General features: G+C 41.5%; 1 protein-coding gene across 5 annotated transcripts in view; it reads left to right on the top strand.

Annotated features, from left to right (window-relative positions):
* Nucleotides 1–16,736, top strand: part of LYN (LYN proto-oncogene, Src family tyrosine kinase) — a 50,141-nt gene extending 33,405 nt beyond the window's left edge. For 3 of the 5 annotated variants that reach the window (XM_084211089.1, XM_084211086.1, XM_084211087.1), the window contains exons 10-13: nt 628–704; nt 8,386–8,557; nt 9,898–10,029; nt 15,131–16,736. In XM_084211089.1, coding sequence (XP_084067215.1) covers nt 628–704; nt 8,386–8,557; nt 9,898–10,029; nt 15,131–15,333 — 584 coding nt within the window. In that variant the 3' untranslated portion in view covers nt 15,334–16,736. The remainder of the gene's footprint in view (nt 1–627; nt 705–8,385; nt 8,558–9,897; nt 10,030–15,130) is intronic. The other 2 variants (XM_084211090.1, XM_084211088.1) reach the window with 1 other exon arrangement.
* The last annotated feature ends 1,587 nt before the right edge of the window (nt 16,737–18,323 follow it).

The raw sequence follows: 18,323 nt of genomic DNA, 5'->3' as shown, positions 1-18,323 counted from the left end.
ACTCCCTACCTAACTTTTGTTCTTGGTATCATAGCAAGGCAATTAAAACAAACCTTGGAAATTGCCCTGTGTGGGACTTGAATTGAGAAAGGTGTGTGTAATAAGGCGAGTGAGGAACGGTCCTGCCAGGGTGGCTGCACTACCAGGAAAGGGCTCTATAGAGCATTGCTACACAAAATATTCAAAGTTTCCTTCTCAGATTATCTTGGATAGTAGTTTTTCTTCTTCTGTTCTGTTTTCAAGCAATTTTGCTGGTAACTTAATGAACAAATGTTGAGGCACGTAGTCTGTATGACTTGGAAAGGATTGATGGATGTGATTCTCCTAGACAGCTTTCCTGGTGGTCCAGAGGGGAGGATGCTTGTCAAACTCAGCCCCATTGAACTGAGGTGTGGTCTCATGGGAGTTCTCTACAGCCAGGGAAATAGCAAAACTTGAATGTCTGACATGCTGATTTGGGTGTTCCTGTCCTTAAATCATGCAAAGAGACTGTCTTGCTGTAGTCAACTTGAAAAAATGTCAAAATACGTCACTGCATCAGTTTTGTTAGCCAGAAAATTGGGGAACCAACGTGACGTTTATTTTTGTAATAAGACGCACTGATCTAATCTTTCTCTATTTTAACAGGAAGTTTGCTGGATTTTCTGAAGAGTGATGAAGGAAGTAAATTGTTGCTTCCAAAGCTAATTGACTTCTCTGCTCAGGTAAAACTTTAAAAATGTGCTCAAAAATTTTTTTTTTTTTGAGGTTACTTCTCTTATAGTCTGAAATTCATACTAGGCCATTTTATCCTAAGGATTTTTGCATTACAAAAATGCAATTTACTGGTCAATTTTGAGTAAATACAGTTAATTGAAAGGAGGAAGCGGATGGAAGAGTTTTCAAAGGGAATATGTGGTTAGGCTTAATTCTTAGATACTGCTGGTGACCTGTTCAGATGGCAGCAGTACCCAGCTGCCTTCCTTTGTGAAAAGGTTGCTTTGAATTTGAGCAGCTACAAATTGAAAATGTAAGGACCAGTTTGTGAGTTCTTGCTTAGCAAATCCTTTCAGAATTGATAAATGTGTCATTTTTTTACTGCTTAAGTTAGGTTAACTGGCCAAACTCCTCCTAACCTCAGTGTACCCTTCTTGGTCTCAAATCCTTAGGTAAATTATTGTGAAATGGTGTTTCAGGTACTGGTGTATGATTTATGAACCAGGATGATTGTTTCAAAATATACAAGTTATCTCTGTCTTAAATGAAATCTGAAGAGAGACTCCAGAGGGATTTGTGTGTCAGTGCCTCAATCAAAGCTCCCAGAGCCTGGTGTTTTGTCTTGGACAGTTATCAAAACTGGGTGTCCAGGGAGGCATGTAACAAAAACAGAGTAATAATTCTGCTCTTGCAGGTTGTACTTCGTGTTAGTAGTAGGAAATGATGGCATTTCTGGTAGGTTATTGTTAGCCAACCTTTGTTGGGGTTTTTTTTAATATGCATTAGAGTTTACAGATTGTTGTACCCTATTATGTTAACTTGTTATAGCTCATGAGGAAAGATGGGAAAACAATAATAGGTATAATAAAGCATTAGGAATTTATACCAAAAAAACTCACAAAAATAATATTATATAAACTTTTATGTAATTATTGCTTTACAAATAATTATAGGATTAGGTATTAGGAAGCATTTCATTACCAGAAAAGTCGTCAAACACAGGAACAGGCTTCCTAGAGAGGTGATCAATGCCCCAAACCTGTCATATTTTAAAAGTCATTTGGTCAATGTCCTTAGTATATGCTTTAATTTCTGGTTAAAGTGGCCTGAAGTGTAAAGGAGTTGGACTAGATGATCACTGAAGGTCCATCCCAACTGAAATTATTGTATTCTACAGTCTATTATATATAACATATTGTTATGTAGATGTTCAATATATCAAATATAGGTTTTTATTTCACATAGCCTCTATGGAAGAGCTATTTTTCCTATAGTTATTGGTTTAGTGTGGCTATGGGCTCTTTAAATTTTCTGAACTCTTTGGGCAATTTGTCCTTGAGAATTTATTTTTAGTGGGGTAAAAGCTTTGTAGATGTGGAAAACCTGCTGGATCCCAGGTCATGGTCTGAAGAAATGAGTGCCAGTGGGCAGAAAAGAGGTAGCTTTGAAAATAATGTGTAAAATTCAAGAGAGAAAAGAATATCTGTGAGTGCTGATGTGAAAGCAGACCTGAGATGTGGAGAGAAAAGCACATGTGGTTTCACAGCAGACATTTTTATATTGGAGTTAGGGACGTTGTGTTCATTTTAAATTATTGCTGTGTTTTCAGAAATGTAAGGCTTGGAAAGGGTAATGAACTAAAGAGCAGCTCTGTGTACAACTTGGGTAAATCACTGCAAGATAACAAGGGTCAGAGATTGTCATTCTCAGGGCTTTGAAGGTCACTTCAAATGGACATCACTTGTCACCCTGATCTGACAGCTGGGCCCCAGAGGCCAGGACCTTGTGCTGCACAGGTGATGTGAGAAGTCCCTCTTGTCATATAGGATGTAGACCATCAAGAGAAATTCCTGAGACTGGCTTGCAGTCATCCTAAAGGGATGTTCAGGAATGCCTCTCTGAGGATTTCTGGCTGAGGCCCAAACAAAACTTTGGAACAGAGATACCGGGATTTTTCTTATGGAAAGAATTTGTAGGGTTTTTGAGCACATTTGTAAAGAGCCCTTAATGCCACTGGGTGATAACAGGAGTGAGAGGAATAGACTTGCAGGCTGCATGTGTGTGCTTCCAGACCAGAGATTTCCTTCTCACCAACACAGACCCTCACCAGGCTTGTCTGTCTCTGGCCCTCTGAACTAATTGATAGGTCTTTAGGGCAAAAGATGGACAGAAATCTTTTCAGACCTCTGCTGAGGTAGCCTGTGGATCACACTCTTCCTGAATGTAGGCTGTGTGTGAAGGAGAACACAAGATGTGTGGAGTTTTTTGGCGTGACTCTGGTTTGTACCAATGGAACACTAATTTAGTCTTACAGAAGTGATGTTAGCCTCTCTGCAGAGGAAAGGGGGAAGAAATTTGGAGAGGCATGTTTCAGGAGAGTTTAAAATTAGCATGGAAGGAAGCTTGTGGTGAAGAAGTGAAGATTCTTGTTCTTAGATAAGATCAGGCCTTTTTTTTTCCTTTGATGGACAAACACTTGAGCTCTTCATTACTCTCTGATCATAGCATTCTGGCAAAGCACTTTGCTTTATCCAGACTCCTCAGGAACACTGAAAATGCAAGAAATGGTAGCTGAGCATTAGGTATTTTTTTGCCCTCATCCATCTGTGATTTTACAAGACACAGGAGGGACTGGGAATGGGAGAAAGGGAGAGGAGGATGTGGTCTCTGTGACCATAAGCTGGGTAAAGAAGGCAGTTGTACAGGAAACCCCAGCTGAAGCTGATTTTCCAAGTCAAGAGCACTGTGGGTTGTTGTTTGCATTGCCAGGCTGTTGTTTGGTGCTCCTGAGCTCATTACACCTTTGCCTTGAAGAGTCTTGAAAAAAAAATGTTTGCAAGAGGTCAAACATTCTGACTTTGCAAAATGGGGACTGCTCCTCTAGGTGAAATAAACAACTTTTTGAAAGTAAGCATTTTTTCAAGCAACTGATGAAATACACTGCTGCTCTGCTATACTGGCTTAGCTGTCTGGTTAGGTGAACACGCCTGCTGATGGAGATTTTTGGAGAGAGAGCTGTTACTGGGTTACACTTACATCTAGTGCCCACCCTAACTTACAGCTGTGGGTTCTGGACTTCGGTGGTTTGCTTTCTGTACTAATGGTCACGATTTATGAAATCAGGTTTGTGGAAAAGGTGGCAAGAAAATGCTTGCTGGGAAGGTGGTCCAGCTCAGTTTCTGAAGCAGCTTGCTCTCTGACAGAGCTGAAGGAATCTTGTGTTTTAATCAGTACCTATGAATAGGGGACGGGGGAATTTAACATTAGCTGTGCCCTGGCAAAGACAAGTTTATCCATTGGAGATGAATGTTAGAGGTATCTGGAATGAGAATGTTTTAAAGGAAACTGAGTTTTGCGAGCATATCTTCAAGCACATTCTATCTGCATTAGTACAGAGTAGGGCTGTGGCATTTCCTGTGGGAGTCAGCACCAGCCTGGCTCCTTCAGGTCCTAAAGCAACTGGAAGTCTCAGGGTTTTACTAGCTGGCTTCTGTCTTGCCTCAGAGGCAATTTACCAGAAGAGCCTCCAATTCTTTGTTTCACATTTCCTGAATTCATAGTTGTTCCTGCTTGATTAGATCTGCTGAAAACATAGGACACGAATTTGGCAAACCTTCTGTATGTGTAAACTCTTCCTGCTTCTTATGCAAATCCATTACCTTCTGTGGAGGATGCACATGTGTAGTGGCTGTGCTTAGGAAAACTCTGCCTGTTTTTACTAAACAAACTCAAAACTTTCAAAAGGGTCAAAGCTTTGTCCTAAAACCAGTCATTTCTTCTTTTGCATGCAGTGCTGATAGTTTCATTAATTCTTCTATGATCTACAGCTTGACTGGCAACTTATTTCTGTCTTCCAAGGCTACAGTGCCATTGAAATAATAGTAAACTTGGAATAAAATTAATAGAGATTTTTGATGCAGTGTTTTAATTCCTCTCTACCCTCCTTTTTAAAATCACAGAAGAGAGCCATCCCTAGATTACAATTAATTTTAAGTCTTATTTGGCATTGTAACATTTCCACTCTGTATTCCTTTTCATGCTTCTTTGAATTTTAATGATAATTATGCAATGTTCCAGTGCATAATTATATACATTACTTTTATAATAATTTTTTCCCCTGTGAATCTGCTTTGACTACATAGCTGCTTGACTGGGACAAGAGGAATATGATTTTGCAGCCTTTCCTGACTTCACGTGCTACAAACTGAAAATTGTTATTCCACTGATGTATCATTTGAAGATATGTGTCTTTTGCAACAGTTTTCAATGGCCAGATACAAAGGGTCTACACCCTCTTTACAGACAAGGAGTCCTGGGAAGATGAACTGTCTTTTTGAAAACTCTGTGATCAAGAAGTATATTTTATTTTATTATGCATCTGGACATTATTGAAAGGTACAGCTATTGAAAGGTTGATCCCAGACCAAAGACAGCCCTGTCCAGATCAATAACACCTCCACAGTCTCCTGGAGGACTTTTCTTTCATTCCTACCCTTTTTATTCTTACAGTTCCTAATATGTAGAGATTTGTTTGGGGGTTTTTTGAAAGGATTTAATTTGGGTATTTCTAAACATGTGTGTCAGTACTTCATTAAAGGTGACTGGGAGCTACTTCCTTCTTAGCAGTAACTCTTGAGCAGTGTAGGCAGAATTCTCTTTTAAAGGCCACAAAAGATATTCCTGAAGCTCAAATTAGCTTTCCCATTCTGCTCCCAAATAGATGTGACGTGTAGCTGAGCAGTCTTGACAGGTACCAATGATCATTAAAAGAGAGGGGAAAAGGCTTTAATTTTCTTTTGTTCATATGAATTTCTCTAGCATTAACATTTCATTTGGCAATGAAAACCCAACAATAATCATTAGAAGTTATCACGTGGGTTCTGGCACCCATCTCAATCAAAAAATCTCTTTTTTTTTTTTTTCTTTCTTCTTTTCCTATAAGCAAAGGTTTAACATGACCAGATGTGCGAATTCAGTTGTTTGGTCGCTGTGTTTCCCTTCCTTCACTGATTCAAAATTCCTTGCTGTCAATTTTTTCCTACTTTGGAATTTTCTGCATTTTTCAGTGAATCTAGCACAAATAAGAGGAAATAAAATTGTCTTTCCAATGGCTTTTCTTTGTTGGGCTTGGAAACTAAATGTCACGATCACAAATGTTTCTTTTGCAAAGCGATTCTTCATTCCCTATCCAGCAGTTCACCCAAGTGTTATATCTGTGCAGGGGAGAAGGAGGGAAGCTGATTCCTCTGTGGAGTTTGATGTATTTTTGGTGGCATTACCAGACCTGTCTGCATTTTGGGTGTATCTGCCATGCTGGCCAGTCCAAACTCAGCACTGAGCTTACAGCAAAACCTTCCCCTTCACCTCTGCTTCCTCCCCAAACCCATGGAATGGCACGGGGAGCAGAGAGAGGCAGGGCAGACTCTAAATTAAATACTGCTCTTCTGTCGTGTCTGTAAGCCCCTAACAGGACTCTCTGTGGCAATTATTCACTAACAGCTGCTTCCTTCATTAGTAAATGTTTGACTTGCTTCTAGAAAATGTGAAATGCAGGTGTGGCTCATTCTCTTCATCAGAGTTTCTTCTTGGTTTAGTGTGAGAACCCCCCTGCACTGTACAAGGGCAGTGTCACACTTCTCTGAAGAATGTATCTGACTGTAACAAGAGGTTTGCAGTGGAGGAAGTGGGAGGGCAAGTGGCTCTGTTTTTCCATTGCTTAAACCAAAAAAGGGGAACAAAGACTGCACAGTTTTGTGTTGTAAGTGGTGGCAGCCTGTGCCTTGGCAGCACCCCTTGGGGACTTTTTAAAAACAAGTAAGCAGAAGTGATGTTCTTGTCCTCTTCAGGTTTGGTCAGCTGCTCTGCTGGCTTTGGCTGTGCAGCTGAGAGGAGCACTCTGCTGCTGGGGAGGGATCCCTGCATCATCTGCAGCTGAGAGGAGCACCTCTGCTGCTGGGGAGGGATCCCTGCATTGCCTGCAGCTGAGAGGAGCACCTCTGCTGCTGGGGAGGGATCTCTGCAGTGCCTGCAGCTGAGAGGAGCACCTCTGCTGCTGGGGAGGGATCCCTGCATCATCTGCAGCTGAGAGGAGCACCTCTGCTGCTGGGGAGGGATCTCTGCAGTGCCTGCAGCTGAGAGGAGCACCTCTGCTGCTGGGGAGGGATCCCTGCATCATCTGCAGCTGAGAGGAGCACCTCTGCTGCTGGGGAGGGATCCCTGCATCATCTGCAGCTGAGAGGAGCACCTCTGCTGCTGGGGAGGGATCCCTGCATCATCTGCAGCTGAGAGGAGCACCTCTGCTGCTGGGGAGGGATCCCTGCAGTGCCTGCAGCTGAGAGGAGCACTCTGCTGCTGGGGAGGGATCTCTGCAGTGCCTGCAGCTGAGAGGAGCACCTCTGCTGCTGGGGAGGGATCTCTGCAGTGCCTGCAGCTGAGAGGAGCACCTCTGCTGCTGGGGAGGGATCCCTGCAGTGCCTGCAGCTGAGAGGAGCACCTCTGCTGCTGGGGAGGGATCCCTGCATCATCTGCAGCTGAGAGGAGCACCTCTGCTGCTGGGGAGGGATCCCTGCATCATCTGCAGCTGTGAGGAGCACCTCTGCTGCTGGGGAGGGATCCCTGCAGTGCCTGCTCCTCGGGGGCAGAGCGGAGAGCCTGTGCTGCAGGTGCCAGGGACTGGCACTGCTTTACTGCTGCTCCCCTGCAGATCTGAAGGCGTGGGGGCTCCCCAAATCCCGTGGCCAAGAGGGGTCTGTCACCCCCCACAGGTACCCCAGACACAGGGGGATACCTTCACTGGGAATGTGCCATCACCAGTCTCACAAGAAAGATAAAAACCGATGACTCCCAAAGACAGGGTTTCTTTTTTTCTTAACTCTGCTTAAACTTTTGGACAGCGTACAGTCTACACATCAGTTTTATTACTCTGAGTTTAGAAACTATTATCTCAAATTTTTTTTTCCTGAAAACAAAAATCTTCTTCCTCAGGGAAAAAAAAAAAAAAGTCTGGAAAAAAAATCACCCCCTCTGCATATTTTTGAGGTTATTAATCCTCTTCAATTTGGTTTGGAAATCAATTTGGGCTGCTGAAATGCAGATTATATTTACTTACGATACTATCTGAGAGCTGGTTGTTGCCAAAAATTCCTCATGTATGAACAGGTACGTGTTGCAGAGGAAAATAAAGGTGTTTCCCCTATCTCAGTAATTGCTTCCTAATTTTCCAGGCTTATACTGGGTAGATAGAAAGTTGTTGGGTTTTTTAACTTTCTCTGTGCTGTTGCTTTATCAGTACCTGCTTCATCAGGGCACCTGTATCCTAAATCATTCATTCCTTCTATTTTCTTAGTATTTAGAAAATACACTGGTTAATAATTTAGGAAAGAGGATATTTTAATAGAAATCTTAGGAACATTTTATTCAAGATTCTGTTTCAGGAAATGCCTTCCATACGTCTCTAATCCTGCCAGCTGTTATTCACCCAAATAATTCTTTCAGAGAGTTTTGCAGAGTTTTGCAGGACTGGATCAGTGCATAGGTTTTCCATGGCAATTCCCCCTTTCCTGGCTTCCATCTAAAAAATTCTCCAAAGACACCAATAATGAATAAGTAGATGTGGCTTTGCTGATACCTTTGAAGAAAGAAGGATCAGACCAGCTAATGGAGCTCTATAGTATTGAAATATGAAAATAGTTGTTCTTTTGGTTGCAGATTGCAGAAGGGATGGCATACATAGAAAGAAAGAATTATATCCATCGAGATTTGAGAGCAGCAAATGTTCTGGTTTCAGACCTACTGATGTGCAAAATTGCTGATTTTGGACTAGCAAGAGTGATTGAAGACAATGAATACACAGCGAGGGAAGGTATGTATTTTTATTTTTGTCTTTAAAGCTTCTGCCTCTGGGAGGCAGTGAGGCTGTATCTGACAGAAATATGGTCACCAAGGATAGGAAGTGCTTCCTAGGGGCAGCATTCTCATGCCAACAGCTTCTAAAATGAGTAAAGGAAACAAATAACCTTTCTGTGCTGCCCAAGCTTTTTGAAGAGTTTATTTTAAATAAATTTGAAAGACAAGGACAACCTACAGTATTTAACTGCACACAATTTTTTCCTAAATTGAACAAAGTAATTGCATAGTCTCAGCTTCCATCTCACAGATTTAAAGGCAAGAAACTGGGATCTTATATTCTCTTAAGTGTCTTACAGATCTCCTTTCAAAGGAAGAACCCCTAGCCTGTGTAGTTGCTGGTAACAGGAAAAGCTTTAGCAGAGCTGGTTACCTTTGGGAGCTGTTTGAGGAGCTGCAGCATGAATTTGCATGTTCAGCAGCGTTGCAGGGACCCTGGAAGGCTGGGTCATGTCCCTGTTCAGCACATGGATGGGAGGTGACAGGGTCAGGGTCTGGACTGGCCAGAGGAAAACCTGCTGTGAAAGGTGTCTGTCTAGGTTTGGCCATGAGGGTTTTGCTAAGGATCCTTTCCAGAAGTGCATTGTTGGTTGCAGTGCAAAGTTTTTATTTTTGCTTCCATGCTTAAGGGTAGCTTTTCAGAGTGGTTTGTTGGCTGGCTTTGCCCTCCTCCTTTCAAAGATGCTGCCTCAGGTTTTCACAGTCTGGATGGATGCTCTGGTAACATAGCTGAGAGGGTAAGAACTAAAATATGAAGAAAGAGAGCAACACACCACAGCTGAGATTAAAGGAAGATGAGCTATTCAGCAGGCACTGAGTTATTGTAATTCAATAGATCAGCAGGAAGGGCAGTTTTCAGAGGTACAGACCCATATCTGTGGGTTTTAGCTAGCTCTGGACTTTGTATATTGATTAAATTAACTTTTCAAGTTATAAATTTTTATGTCAAGTTTCTTTGATGTGTTTTTTTGCTATCAGAAAAGTTTCCTAGCTCACCTGGTATTTTGTGCCAGAATGTTAGAGCAGGCTGAAATGGGCTTAGAGAGGCTCTGCTTGTATTACTCCTCATTGTCAAATGAATTAATGTGGTATTCCCAACAAAGGCTGCCTGAGTGTTTTTATTTAACTGCCAGGAGTTTGCTTTTATATGACAGCTTCTGGAATCTGTTAGTTAGATATGAAAGACAGTAATTTAAGATATGACTTTTTAAGGTGTGTCTTGCTACTGCTTTTGCATCGATGGCTGAATGTGAAATGGATTAAAGTGACTATTTGAGACTGTAATTTTTTTTTTAGGTGCAAAATTCCCTATTAAATGGACAGCACCAGAGGCAATTAACTATGGATCTTTCACTATTAAATCTGATGTGTGGTCTTTTGGAATTCTCCTGTATGAAATTGTTACATATGGAAAGATTCCTTATCCAGGTATGGGCCTGTGGTTTTACTCTGTATTTATACTTTGGTGCTAAAAGGCAAAGAAAATATTCAAGGAAAGAGCTGGCATCTGACAGTAGTGACACTGATGATTGGAAAAATGTCTTACAGGTAATTTTACTGCTTTGAAAACTTAGTCACTGTGTGTGTAAGGCACGTGACTCTGCAGGGTAAATATTAGAAAAGAGAATAATGGGACCATGTATGGTCATTTTTCTATGTTCTAAAGGTGTTGCAACTGCAGCAAATGCAGATGCTGTGTTTCTGACATCCCTGTTTTGTGGACAGAAGCACAGTCCCATGGCAAGGGTGCCGTGCTGCAAGTTCCAACAGTGCTGTGTAAGCTGCTGGGGACTTTATTAGCATAACATAACATGTGAAGGTACTAAGAAAGTGTGTTTTCACAAGCAAATAGGCTGTAGCAATTTGTCAGTGCTAACCTAAACAAATATGTTAGTCTAAACAAATATGAAAGCAGACCCTAAAGCAGTGTTGGGGTACCACTAGGAATGTTTACTATTTGTTGTTCCATACAGTCAGGTACAAGGCCACAGAGGTGTGCACATCAGCTGCATTGGGTAGCTGTGAGATGGTCATGTGCTTCATGCTTCATTTTTGATTGTTAAACAAGATATATATTCATGTTTCCAGCACCCAGAGACACCTTGTATGAAGGGGCTTTTTATGCACACAAAATTGTTACATGTCAGGCAAAGATGATTAATTCTGGGCAACAGACTGCATTCATTTAAAGCTTACTGAGGTTATGGGAAATTGCCCTAAATTCCCTTCTCTGCTGGACAAACGGGGAAAGTAGAGCCATGTTCACCTGCACTGCACATCTCAAAGGCACAGTAACTTCTGAGAAGAACCTTGGGATCCTGACAGGAAAGGGACACCAGATATTTCATCCAAGCAAAGCTTTCCCAGTGCTTCAGTGCTTGCTGTTTAAACAGTGAAAACATTTTCACCACTTCAGGAGCAGCTGGAATTCTGCATCCTGAGCTGCCAGAGATGGTCAAGAGGCAGACCCAAAGCCCTGAAGTGACAGTAGGCTGAACACCTCTGGACACAGGGACTGGGGCAGTGGGAAGGGGGTGATGGCAGCCAGCTGGACACTGCTATGGAAGAGCACAGTGACTTTGCATACAGAGGTGGAGCCAAACCAGACATTCTCATGGCACAGTTCTGGGCCAGGAAAACACTTAAGCTCAAGACTAGCCCCTTTAAACTTCAAGAGGTGATAGGGCTGCTTGCACAGCTAGGTGCTCTGGTCACTTTGTAGGTGAGGGCTGTGAAATACTTGACAGCACAGCAGGTCCTCCCAAAGCTCTTCCTAAACAGTGCTCATGGAAGCACTGTTTAAGGAGAATGGATGAAGGATCAAGGGAGATGGGAAGGATCAGAAGGGAGATGTGTGCAGCCAAGTAAGGCATGGCTCTTCCCACAGCCAAGATACCTTTTTCCCCCCATTAGCACTTGCCTGTGTGTACAGAGGGCTCCTGCACTGAGCTGGGCTCACAAGATTATGTCTGAAGAATTTCTGCTTAGAAAATGGTCCTTCTCTGAGCAAACCTACCAGGTCACTTGGAAACCAGCACTACAAAAATACAAAACCCAATCCAATACTTAATTCTGCAGCTAAATTTGCTCTCTCTTTACCTTCATAAGCCATATCATGGTTTTATTCAAAGAATAAAATCAATCTGTACAGCAGACGTGGTACTGCTGCGCTGCTGTGGGAAAATCTCTCTTCTAGGGGAAGTCTGGGCAATATCTTTTTTAAATGTGGGAGCATTTTTATGAGCACCATAAATACTCCGTGCACTGTGGATTCATTTATCAACCAGCAGTTACATATGGAAGGCTCTTGACTGCATATTAGAAGATTTTAATGTTGCAGGTATTTTGTTTTAATATTTGCAAGTACTGCTTGCATGAAAATGGATGAGAGATATACATCTATTTTAAACAGAAGTATAAATCGAAATGGCCTGTTAGACTGAAAGTTGATTCTGAGCACCAGAACCACAGCAAAATATGTGGGTGACCAAACTCCTTTACACAAAGAGATGTGACAGATTTGGGCAAATTACCCCAGCATGGCAATAGTAACCTGGTGATAGGTTGCAACCAGTAGCAACTGGACAGAAACAGTAAATTGATTTTTCACTTCTAGTGGGAATGCTGCAAAATATTATTTTCAATTATAAACCAGCTCTAGCAACCAGAGTATTCAGCATAGAGCTGCATATGAAACAGCTGGAGTTGAAATTGGCAAGTAGCTAATACCTGTACTCTACTTGGTAGGAAGCATCTCTAGCCAAGAAATTTGGAGCTTTTGTGATCTTTGTTCTTAAATTCCAACAGCTGTTTCTCCTCCTGAGAAACTCAAAGCCATTAGTGGAACTAGTTTCAGGATTAGTTTCAGGAACTACCTCTGAAATATAAAACAAGTATCTGATTCTCTGGGCACAAAAGTTGAATTGGTAGTTAAAACCTAATTTCTGGGTGATTACCTAGTATGTCAATACTGGCAGCATCCATAATTGCATTCCAGTTATGCCTGCTGCTCTTCACAAGGTACGGCATTTCTGTGCAGCGGGATTCTTCCTCCATACCACTCTGTTCACATCATTTCCCAGGCCCTAACATAAAGAAATACGTCTTTGTGAAACCTAACAGGTACCACAGCATAAATTATCAGACATGTACCAAAACTTTAGCATTCAAGAGGGTGTAAGTGTGATAAATATGTATGTGGGATATATTTCTGTCACTGATTAGGATGTAGATATGGTAAGACAGGTGATTCTTTAGCTACTAAAAGAAAAAAAATTGAAACAATTTTAAAAAGGTAAAGTTAAACAAGTAGCTATTTTGAGAATACTGTTTGGACTGTGGAGAGCCCTTTTTGTTTTAAATGAAACCCCAAACACATGGGAAGTATGTACATGACATATTTACTATACAAATGTTTTCAGTTTTTGCTTCTGAACTCAAATGGATATTAAACAGAGAGTTTTCTGCAGAGCAGCTAAAACACAGGCTTTGTCCTTAGCATTCACAATGTAACAATCAGTCCTGCAGACAGCAGACCTAAGCACAATCCTATGAAGTACTTAAACCCAAAAAATCATCCTCATTCTGCACAAAAGCCCAGTAGCAGCAGTCTTCACATAGCAGCACAGTTAACTAAGATTTTGTAGGGTAGGAATAACTGTTTTACTGCATATATTATATATGATCCCATTTCTTGAGGTTCAGGCAGTCCAATCACTGTTCTCTATAAAATATTTTATTGAATTTCTTCCTGTATTTAATTTGTCTCTATATAGCAGTAATTCCTTATTCTGTGACAACATGCCCTTCCCCTACTTTGAAATACTTCTTTTCTTCATATGGGCAGTGTTAGTTCAGGAAAACTCCCCTTCTCCTTCCAAAGAGGAACTGAAAATACAAAAGATGTGCCCAAAGTAAGCACTTTGGTCCAGACTCAGATTACATGGCTGAGGGTATTTTTGGAGCAGCTTAAAGCCAACAAGCTTGAGCTGAAGTCGACTGTATGAACTGTGGTCATCTTGAATGATCCAAGTAGTTATACTGGGTAAAGTTGTCATTTGGTTGTAAATGAAATGTGTCCTTACCTGCCAAGTGGCTCAACCCACAGCCAGAGCAGTCAGATAAAAATGCAAAGGTCTGCAGAGTCTGGAGCAGCAGAGCTGCACCAAGGATTCAGGGGAGCACCGCATCTGCATCTCCACTCTTGACCCAGCTCAGAGCAGAACCCATCCTCCCTCCTGTCAGCCAAGCAGAGCTGCTCCCCCTGTACTCTGGGGAGCTGGTGTGTGCAGGACACTGTCCCTCCTGGACCTGACCAGGGGCTGAATGGCCTGAAAAAACCTGGAGGAACTGTAGTTTGGGGCAGAGCTGCACCACATGGAGCACTTAGTCTGAGGAGTGGCTGAGGTCTGGGATACCCTTCTCACAGGGGAAAGCTTTCTCTGGTGAGCATGACTCTCTAGGCTGAAGCACAGCTGCTTCCTGCATGCCCAGCCATCAGAACAAACAGCAGTCACTGAGTGCAGAAAAGTCTGTGCCAGAGAAGGGAATGCAGCCACTGGGATGATTAGATTTGCAGAGGAAGGGACAAGCCCAAAGGCAGGTTTCTGGGGAGGAAGTGGTGAGCCTAAAATAGCAAAAGCTGGCCCTAGCATAGCTGACCTTCTGAGAGTAGGTGTTGAAATTGTTCTGTGAACCAGTTTCTCAAGGGTTTGATAAAGGGGGGAAGGGGTGGCAGGAAATTTTAAAAAGGGGGAGAAGGATGGAGTCTAGGGCAGGACCCTCTCGTGTGACATTAGCTGGCATGTGAGACACAGGATGCACTGCTGGTACTTAGAGTTCTTATCCTCTGGAAGAAAACCATAGCAGGGAAAAAAAGCAAAGCTCAGCAAGATGGTTTTGCATGACAGGAGTAGGACAAGAGGGGAAATTGCCTATTACAATTAATGATTTCATGAGTCACTGTCCAGTATCTTGCAATCAGCAGCATTTACACAGCAGCTGATGGAGAAGAAATCCTGAAAGTTTTAGGCAGGCTGACTGCAGTGTGGTCAAACAGGGGAGCTGTGCTCCATCTCACGATGGATGTGTCTCCAGCGAGCAGAGCAACAGCTCTGGAGCTAGAGATGAAAACTGGTGCCAGGGCAGGCTTTTGCTGAGAATCACACACACCACAGGAAGCAGAATAAATAGGGACAGGATTGGTCAGAAGAACAGAACAGAGATGGTTCTGGTGACAAGAATTGTGATTTTCCCCACAGTCCTGTTAGACTTGGCACTAAAGAGGTTGTGATGCTCAGCTGCAGAAATGGAAATGTTCCCACCAGGGTTTTCAGAGCAAGTCCCTCATCACTGGTGCACACCTCGACCTTGTTTATTGAACTCATGCCTGGAGCCACCTTTAATAGCTAGCAAAAGTATTATACTAGTGGGTGAAGATCTTTAGAGTGAAGTAAAAAAAAAGAAAAAATAATTTCTCTAGGAATGGAGATAATTTCATCAAATCTTTCCTCTTTGTTTTTTATTGAAGGTATGAGCAATTCTGATGTGATGGTTGCTCTTCAGCGTGGGTACCGAATGCCACGCATGGAAACCTGCCCCGCTGAGCTTTATGATATCATGAAAACATGCTGGAAAGACAAAGCCGAAGAGAGGCCAACCTTTGATTACCTACAGAGTGTGCTTGATGACTTCTACACAGCTACAGAAGGGCAGTATCAACAACAGCCATAGAACAAAGAACACTTTTTCTATTGCCATAGATCATTGGCACAGACTATCTTAGAACAGACTGCTCAAACCAGTTACTTCATGCATTCAGATGTCTTAACTGAGTGTGGAAGCTGAAATGCTGAAGAATAATTCTGCAGAGAAATAATGATTTTATTTAGTTAAAACAGTTCCTCCAAAGCTCAAGTTCTCCTTAGAGGCTCTGTGTTTTGCATCTGTAGAAGCACCCCAAAGCAAACAGGCTTTTTGGGGTGGGGAGGGGGAAGGATGGAAAGCAATCATGCTCTGGTACAGTTTGACAAGACCTTCTTAGGATCTAAGTCACGCAATATGTTACAAGGAGACCTTGATAAAAGGGTTGAGAGGATGCATGAACAGCTGTTTTCAAAACAAAAAGTCACAAAGGAGAACCTACAGATTTAAGACATGGTGACGTTTTTAAATCATCTTTTTTGAAATACAGCATATTGCAGAAATTATTTTTATATCCTTATTTCACATTAGTATCAGTGTACTGTCACCTCTTGTAAGACTTTCTAAACAGTGTCAAGGTTTCTTTTGAGGAAGAGTTATGTATGTAATTCTTTACACTGAAAAAAGTTCTGATTTTCTGCTGTAAAACCCTAAATTTAAAATAATTTTCAAAGCATTATGAAAGCATCAGATGCAGAAGTGCAAGACGAACACACATGACTGCAGACATGGCAGCACACCTCACTCTGTGTTCAAGCTTCAGCTTCCCACAAGGCCAAAGTCATCATCTGAAGTCCATGGAAAAGCACAGGATTTTGAAGGAAGTTAAAACCTTCATTGCAGTCACTGAAAATGTTACCAGTGAAAACATTTTAATCTTAATTTTTAATCCTCTGTGGTTATTCAAGAATATTCCTTACATTTTTGCTGCTTTAATCAACTAACCTCAAATCTGTTTGAAAGCTAAAACTAGCTCTAGCACTATCAAAAAACAATTTGTGGAAACATGCAATAAGGGATCAAGTTATATTGCAGTGACATTGTCACTTGTTGCTTAGTATTACAAATCTAATTCTTAAAGTGAAGGCAAGTTGCTGTACTCTTTACATTGAATTGTTCTATCAAATTACTTACCCAAAGAGATGAGCTAGTGCACTTGCAGTGCAACCACAGCACAGCATAGATGATTTCTTGTTCAAAGTGACACTGGTTCTTAGAGCTGACACCCAGTACACATCTTTGCCATCCTTCAGCACAGTCGTTTAGACAAATGGTACTTTGCAGAAGCTTAAAACTTTCCTGAGAAAGCTTCAGTGTGCCTGCAGTTGAAGCTCAGCAGCAGAAGTATTCATGGCTTTTATTTTCCAGGGGCTTCCTTCAAACTGTGCAGTTTAAACAGACTATCAGTCAAATATGTAAATAGTTTCTATTGTAAGGTGATTTTTAATTTTAATAAACACTTAATCTGAAGCTAGTAGTATGGCAGTGATTTGAGATCAGCCATTTGGTTTATATTCTATTCCATGGGAGCTTCATGTGGAACAGGGGAATATCTCTGATTATCACCACTAGCAAGATTTATGGACTCTGCTTTCCTTACATCTTTGAGAAACTGAAAAGGACCAAACCCACCATTTTTGCATTCTTCTTGTGGTGTCTTATTATCCTGGGGGGCATGAAGAGAAGAACCAAGCCTCAGCTATTCTTGAAAGCAGCTTCTCAAAAGCCTTTAACATAATAGCTACACTGTGCTTTAGCAACTTTTGGGAAAACATTAACAGTTCAGCACTGGCCAGCAGTTCACTACAGGCTTCATTTTATTTTAAGACTGGAAAAAAAAACAAAACAAAACAAAACCACCTCTAGATAATGTAATTTTGTCTTTCAAACCATTTCCTGTAGCCAACCAGAGCTCTGGGAAGTAAGAGGGAACATGGAAAGAACAGTTGCTCAGGGAGTAGGAGGTTATAGTCAGTGTTACGTAAAGTTGCTAGCAGGCTGCCAAGGTGTAGCACGAGGTAGTTTGAAATGGTATGATGGAAATTGTCCAGTATTAGCCTGTTCTGATGATTTTTTAAACTTGTTTTAATTGCTTTTCCTAAAGCAATTTGTACATAACAGCTTTCTTATTCCAGAGATCAACATTCAGCGTCTCATATAACTACACCAAAATATTTTCTAATAGCTGGAATAGTTTATGTGGGAGTAGACAAATATTTTAGAAATCCTACCTTGCAAGGATTATAGGCCTTCAGAACTACTAAAACCAGATAACCCTTTATTTAACAGAAACAGTTCAAAACATGAGAAAAGCAAGGGCTGAAGTACAACCTGTACAGCCTTGTTAAATAGATGTCAGAGTGATCACTGAACACAGACCAGCCCAAAACTCTCAGCAGCCTGGCAAGAGCAGTCACAGCAGAGCAGGGCTGTCCTCCTGTCACTCGGGAAGGCTGCACCACCTACTGTCTCCCCAGGGAGGGTGAGCTTCTTGCTTTGAACTCGGTCCCCCTCCACTGTGACAAACTCCCTAACAGGGACTGACCAATCCAACTTATGTACAGATTCCACAGCAGTCCTCCAGCAATAGCAGGCACTGTGCTTCTACAGTAGTTAAAAATCCCCTCACCTTCACTGACTGGAAAGGGCTTTAGGAAAACTACTTCAAATTTTATCATGCTCCAGTCTTCCATCCTTAAGCTACTAGATAAAAGCTAAGTAATATAATCAAGGATATGATTCTTTCAACTCAGGATCATCCTATATCAATAACTGTCATTATTTGGGCTCTAATTTCATGATCTTTTCTTATCTTTGTTTTTCTCATTCCTAAAATGAAGAGTCAGAGCTGAATTTAGCAATGAAAAATTTTATTAAATACATGTTTCAAAAGTTTAATATATATTCCTAGTGGAAATTCAAATTTTATTAAAACAAATTTCTTTACAAAGCCAAGTTAGCTGAAAAATAGCAAGGAGCCAGATCAGATTTCATTTCATCACCTTCTTTAGCAGTTTCCT

The sequence above is a fragment of the Fringilla coelebs genome (genome assembly GCF_963513975.1).
Source record: "Fringilla coelebs genome assembly, chromosome: 1".
In the NCBI taxonomy this organism is placed as follows: Eukaryota; Metazoa; Chordata; class Aves; order Passeriformes; family Fringillidae; genus Fringilla; species Fringilla coelebs.
Note: the sequence above shows the minus strand (reverse complement) of the source record. Positions and strands in the feature narration are given on the sequence as shown.